At 41.5% G+C, this 6,865-nt stretch overlaps 1 protein-coding gene across 1 annotated transcript in view; it reads left to right on the forward strand.

Moving 5' to 3' along the window:
- Positions 1 to 1,998, forward strand: part of TEX26 (testis expressed 26) — a 28,468-nt gene extending 26,470 nt beyond the window's left edge. The window contains 1 exon segment of the mRNA XM_024125812.1: positions 1,925 to 1,998. Coding sequence (XP_023981580.1) covers positions 1,925 to 1,998 — 74 coding nt within the window.
- The last annotated feature ends 4,867 nt before the right edge of the window (positions 1,999 to 6,865 follow it).

The raw sequence follows: 6,865 nt of genomic DNA on the forward strand, positions 1-6,865 counted from the left end.
CTCCCGTTGTGGAGCACAGGCTCCGGACGCGCAGGCTCAGCGGCCACGGCTCACGGGCCCAGCCGCTCCGCGGCACGCGGGACCCTCCCGGACCGGGGCACGAACCCGTGTCCCCTGCATCGGCAGGCGGACTCTCAAACACTGTGCCACCAGGGAAGCCCCATGACTCTTTCTGAATTATGATTTTCTCAGAGTATATGCCCAGTAGTGGGATTTCTGGGTCGTATGGTAGTTCTGTTTTTAGTTTTTTAAGGAATCCCCATTCTGTCCTCCATAGTGGCTGTATCAATTTACATTCCCACCAACAGTGGAAAAGGGTTCCCTTTTCTCCCCACCCTCTCCAGCATTTATCGTTTGTAGATTTTTTGATGATGGCCCTTCTGACCGGTGTGAGGTGATACCTCATTGTGGTTTTGATCTGCATTTCTCTAATGATTAGTGATGTTGAGCATTCTTTCATGTGTTTATTGGCAGTCTGTATATCTTCTTTGGTGAAATGTCTATTTAGGTCTTCTGCCCATTTTCTTTTTTTTCTTAATAGTCACAAACTGGATACAACTCAAACTTCCATCAACAGGAGAATGGATAAATAAACTGTGGTATGTTCACAAAATGAAATACTACTAGGCAATAAAAAAGAATGAATTATTGATGTGTTCAACAAAATGTATAAACCTCAAAGACATTATGCTAAGTGAAAGAAACCAGACACAAAATAATATATTTTGTATGGTTTCATTTATTTGAAAGTCTACCACAGGCAAAACTTATCTACAATGAAGGAAATTGGAACAGAGACTGTCTTGGGGTAGGAGGGATTGACTGGGAAAGAGCAAGACAGGACTTTCCAGTGTGGTGGAAATGATCTTTATCGTTACATGGGTGTGAGTTGCACCTATGCAAATGTCAACCCATTAACCTGTACATGCACGATCAGTGCATTTCACTTTATAAAAGTTTACCTCAACTGAAAAACGCTGAGGTCAGGAAAGACAAGGAGAAGGATGAGTGTGGGGTTGAAAATTAAATGTGAAATCACAAACACAAATAAATGCAAACAGAACTGGAGAGTAAACCAGGAACACCCCCCGTCCCCCCGCCCCCGCCGCCACACACACACCTGATCTCCAGCCCTCAGCTGGCATTTGTAACACTGAGCATGACATGGACATTGGACATTGAATAGGAAAACATGTTATCACTCGCATTCTTCCTTTCTCTTAGTTTTGGCTGCAGAGGTGGCAATTGCTAGGAGTGACAAAGCTTTACAGCTCCACAAAGTACAATTAAAAAATATGTAATTAGGATTAGGGGACCATAGTTGTTCAGAACCAGAAAAGACTCCTTCAATTTCTAGATGAGGAAATGGAGGCCAGAGAGTTGAAGGGCCTCCCATGATCAGTTATATCACTCAAAGATTGCAAAGCTTCCCAACACTGGTGGGCAGAAAAGCAACCCTGGCTTGGATGAAACTTTTGGAACTATAGTCTCTATTGTTTTGTTTATCATCACATCACCCAGACCAAGCCCTGTCTAGGTGCTTCACACATAGCATTCCTCGTCCATTCACCTGCGCTAGGTAAGTATCATTACCTGTATTCAAAGATGAGGAAATGAATAAATGGAGAGGACAGATGTATTTGCCAGCACAAAACTGAAACCTAAGTTTATTTCCTTCCAAAATCCGTGGTCTTTCCAGGAAGTCTTGCTGATCCCTGGAATACTGTTTGCTCTTTTTAAACAATAATTAACATAATTGTGTCTTTTTAGCTATTAGACATACTATCCTTTGATTATTTTGGTCTCATTGAACTTATATTTAGAGTACTATTATCAGATATTTGCCTCCCTCTTAGAATTTCTCTATTTAGCACTTAAATAATTAAATGGAAATTTTCATCCTGTTTTTCTTCATAATTTTCAGACCGACAGATTCTTGATCGCTTTATTTACTCTTACTGTGACGTTGACCAAGGGATGGATAAAAATGGAAAATAGTTCAAATGAAGAAAATCTGAACATAACTAGGTTATTTTCTCAATAATCAAGGAAAAATAAGATCCAAATTGTTCTAAATATAATTTCATCATGACTTTGTGTTATTTTGTTTGTGTGTGTTTTAATTAATTAATTTATTTATTTATTTTTGGCTGCGCACGGCCAAAACGAAGGCTTCTCTTGTTGCGGAGCACGGTCTCTAGGCACGTGGGCTCAGTAGTTGTGGCACACAGGCTTAGTTGCTCCACGGCATGTGGGATCTCCCTAGACCAGGGCTTGAACCCATGTCCCTTGCGTTGGCAGGTGGATTCTTAACCACTTGGGTCTTCGTTGCTGCGCGCGGGCTTTCTCTGGTTGCGGCGAGCAGGGGCTACTCTTCGTTGCAGTGTGCGGGCTTCTCACTGCGGTGGCTTCTCTTGTTGCGGAGCGTGGGCTCTAGGCACGCGGGCTTCCGTAGTTGTGGCTCGCGGGCTCTAGAGCGCAGGCTCAGTGGTTGTGGCCCACGGGCTTAGTTGCTCCGCGGCATGTGGGATCTTCCCGGACCAGGGCTCGAACCCGTGTCTCCTGCATTGGCAGGCGGATTCTTAACCACTGCACCACCAAGGAAGCCCTGTTTGTTTTATTTTTAAACAATAAAATCATTTAAGGCTGCAAGTCATCTCTTCTCTCCCCACCTCCCTACCTACCTAGTTTTAACTCTATCCAGTAGTTTTTTTTTTTAATTTATTTTAAATTTATTTATTTTTGGCTGTATTGGGTCTTTGTTGCTGCACGCAGGCTTTCTGTAGTTGTGGCGAGCAGGGGCTACTCTTCATTGCGGTGTGCGGGCTTGTCATTGCCGAGGCTTCTCTTGCTGCGGAGCACGGTCTCTAGGCACGTGGGCTCAGTAGTTGTGGCACACGGGCTTACTTGCTCCACGGCATGTGGGATCTCCCTGGACCAGGGCTCGAACCCATGTCCCTTGCGTTGGCAGGTGGATTCTTAACCACTGTGCCACCAGGGAAGCCCCCAATAGCTTTTGATATAATGTTTTTTTCCTATTCTCTTTTGGATACTTAATTTGTGTCTTCAATTCTGATTTCCTGTTTGAACCAAGAATTATGTGGAAGAGGTTTCTTAATTTTTCAATAATTAGGGGATTAAAAAAAACTTTTTATTATTGATTTCCTCTTTGAAAGTTAAAAAATAAATCTCTGCTTTGGGAAAATCAGCAAAAAAATTTTTATGCCAAGATTAATTTGTGTGTTAGATGAATATCAGAAGAAAAAATGTGCAGTTTATTGTATTTTTCAAACCCCTTCTATCTTTGCCTTAATTGCGTATTTGACCTGTCAAATTCTGAGGCAATAATATTTGAAACATTCCACAATAAAAATGTTTTCATCAATGTCTCCTTGTATTTCTGGGATTTTTGCTACATATTTTTGGCTACTATGTTGTTTATCAATGCTTATGACTTATACAGAGCTTCTTCATTAATTAACTTTTTTCCCATTACATGTTATTCCTCTTTGACCCCGTTAATGATTTTGACCTTAAATTACATTTTAATTGATAGTCATGTTGCCATTCATGCTGGGTTTGTATTTTATTTGCATTTACTTAATTCCCAATTTTTCTTTTTTGCTGTTTTTTATGTCTTTCTTGGAGCACTGGGGACACTAGCTGTGGCCAACAAGTAATTTCATGTGGATTCTCTCCTAGTTTAGTATATATATTGGGACTTCCTGTCCTCACAACACTCTCCAAATCATGGTCCGTATTCCATCGGGATCGTAAACCAAATATTAAAAAATGAGTAGTCCTTCATTCAATAAATATTTATTGAACACCTGCTATGTGGCAGTGTTGTAGGTCATGGGAACATATTTGTAGTGAAAAAACATACGTGGAGCTTACGTTCTAGAAGAAGGGACAGATCAAAAACAAGTCAAAATGAACAGTATCATTACAAAATATAAGTGCCACACACAGTGTAAGCAGTGCTATGATGGGGGGCTCCTGTGAGGAGGCCTCCTTTAAGCTGACCCATAAAGAGGGGAAAAAGCCAGCCATGTGAAGAGATGAACAACAGCTTTCCAGGCTTGCAGAACAGCAAGGCAAGGGCCTCAAAGTAGGAAAGAGCTTGAAGTGTTTCTTGAAACGTCCTAGAAACAGTCAGAAGGCAGAGTGGCTGAAGCATTGTGAGTTGGCTAGGGACAGGGCAGAGGGTCAGTCATACAGAAGAGGTCAAAGGGGCGGGGGTCAGATCATGCACGGACTGAGTGCCATTGGCTCCTAATAGCATGGACTCTCTTGTTGTAGTTTCTGTGTTCCAGAATATTCAATAAGTTTCTGTTGGTTCAAGTTGTGGATCCCTCAGGAACGTGGTTTGTTTTTACGTTAATCCTCTTACAAAGCCTTGTCTGGGGCTGGAGTGTTCACCCCTGCAGACATGTTGTGGCTGCATCTTCAGCTTTCCCTGTCCTCCGGGAATCCCAAATGGGATCCTTGACCTCTTAAATGAATTTTTAAAAAAATTTATATACATTAAAGTTCACTCTTTGTGCTGTAAAGTTCTATGGGTTTTGACAGAAGCCTAGTGTCATATCCATCATTACAGTATCATACAGAATAGTTTCACCACCTAAAATATCCCCTTGCTTCACCTAGTTGACCCTCCTCCCAAACCTGTCGTTACTTCTTTGGAGATAGTTTTGGTATTCTAAGGGCAGGACAGCCAAGAAAAGCCACTATCACCCACTGCCTCACAGCAGACAGCCTGTGGATGAATGCAGCCTCCCATCTGGCTGGAAACAGAAAGGCAGACTACACACAGAATTGTAGAACAGATAAGTGACTGCCACTCTAGAGCCAGCAATGCTACATTTATAAACATGCACTATTAGACAGACTTTTTCTTTGGGCACTGTGGTAAACTAAATTATTGTCCCCAGTTCTTCGTCGCTCCCTGTCTCCACACTCTTTGGAAGGATCTCCCCAGCCTTTGGCTGTGAGCTTGGTCATGTGACTTGCTTTAGCCAATGGGATGTTAGCAGACATGACATAAGTCTGGGCTGCCCACTGGTCCCAGGAGAAGGATGAGAGTCATGTGGATGAGAGCTACTGCTATGGTCAGTTTGCGTACCCCCAAAATTCATCTGTTGAAATCCTAATCCCCAAGGTGATGGTATTAGGAGGTGGGACCTTTGGAGGTGATTAGGTCATGAGGCAGAGCCCCCATGATTGGGATTAGTGCCCTTATAAGAGAGACCCCACAGAGCGCCCTTCTGATATGCAAGGACACGGAGAAAAGATGGTCATCTGAACCAGAAAGTCCTCACCAGGAGCCAGATCTGTTTGTGCCATGATCTTGGAATTCCAGCCTCCAGAAATATGAGAAATAAATGTTTGTTGCTTACAAAATACCTAGTTTATGATGTTTTGTTTTAGCAGCCCAAATGGACTGTTACAGCTACCCTAGCTGACCCTCCCTAGGGACCCACAAAGAGTGAGTGAGAAATAAGTGCTTCCCGTTGCATGCCACTGAGATTAATACAGCAAGGGCTAATAGATACAGGCACAGTATTTATTTAGATGAGAGGTCTCTGGAACCGTCAAAATGAAATGAAAGGCTTGGTAGAATCCGTTTTCCCTCTTAAAAATATTAAGTCTGATCACCACTGACAAATGCATTTAAAAAGTGATTGTCTTCTAAGACAGGAGAGTGTGGTTGTGGTCCTTTTGTATTTTAAAACCTGCCAAATAATGAAGGCACTTTAAATGTTGAACACTTCAAAGGTTCTCACGAGGCCAGTGGCCACTGCTTATTTTAATGTGCCAAAGGATGTGAATGAGTGCTTTAATATGTTCCTTTGTTCAGAGCAGATTGTCAAGACCAGATCAATGTACTTGACGTGAGTTAATTATGTACCTTCATTATTATATTTCAAAGAGAGCAGTGTTTCAACACAGATAATGATTCTGAAATTCTTTCTCTTGTGGTATACCCTGATGGCGCTTTTGATTCTCTTTCTAACCTCCTGCAAAACTCACTGCCCCCTGCTGACACACACATATCCTATCCCAAAAAGTACATGTTTCTATGCTTTCCAGAAACATCTGTTCTTTGTTTTTAACCTCTCGAAAAAAACTGTTTTATAAATAGGGTTTTTTCCCCATTTTTTTCTAGTTTTATTGAGATATAATTGACGTATACCATTGTATTAGTTTAAGGTGTACAACACAATGATTTGATATATGTTTATATTGCAAAGTGATCACAATAGGTTTAGTTGACATCCGTCACCTCACATAGTTGCAATTTTTTTTCTTGTGAGGAGAACTTTTAAGGTTTACTCTCAGCAACTTTCAAAAACACAATACAGTATTCTTAACTATAGTTACCATGCTGTACATTAGATTCCCCAAAACTTATTTATCTTATAACTGGAAGTTTGTACCTTTTGACCACCTTCACTCATTTCCGCTCCCCTCAGCCTTCCCTAACCTCCAACTATCACCAGTCTGTTGTCTGAACCTTATCATTCAGCCTAGCTCTAGTTCTTGGTTGTCTCCTTTTTTTTTTTTTGAAGTTTATATCATTTATTCTTTTATACAGCAGGTCCTTATTAGTCATCAATTTTATACACATCAGTGTTTACATGTCAATCCCAATCACCCAATTCATCACACCACCACCCCACCCTCCCACCGCGTTCCCCCCTTGGTGTTCATGCGTTTGTTCTCTACATCTGTGTCTCAATTTCTGCCCTGCAAACTGGTTCATCTGTACCATTTTTCTAGGTTCCACATATATGCGTTAATATACCATATTTGTTTTTCTCTTTCTGACTTACTTCACTCTGTATGACAGTCTCTAGATCCA

The sequence above is a fragment of the Physeter macrocephalus genome, chromosome 13 (genome assembly GCF_002837175.3).
Source record: "Physeter macrocephalus isolate SW-GA chromosome 13, ASM283717v5, whole genome shotgun sequence".
In the NCBI taxonomy this organism is placed as follows: Eukaryota; Metazoa; Chordata; class Mammalia; order Artiodactyla; family Physeteridae; genus Physeter; species Physeter macrocephalus.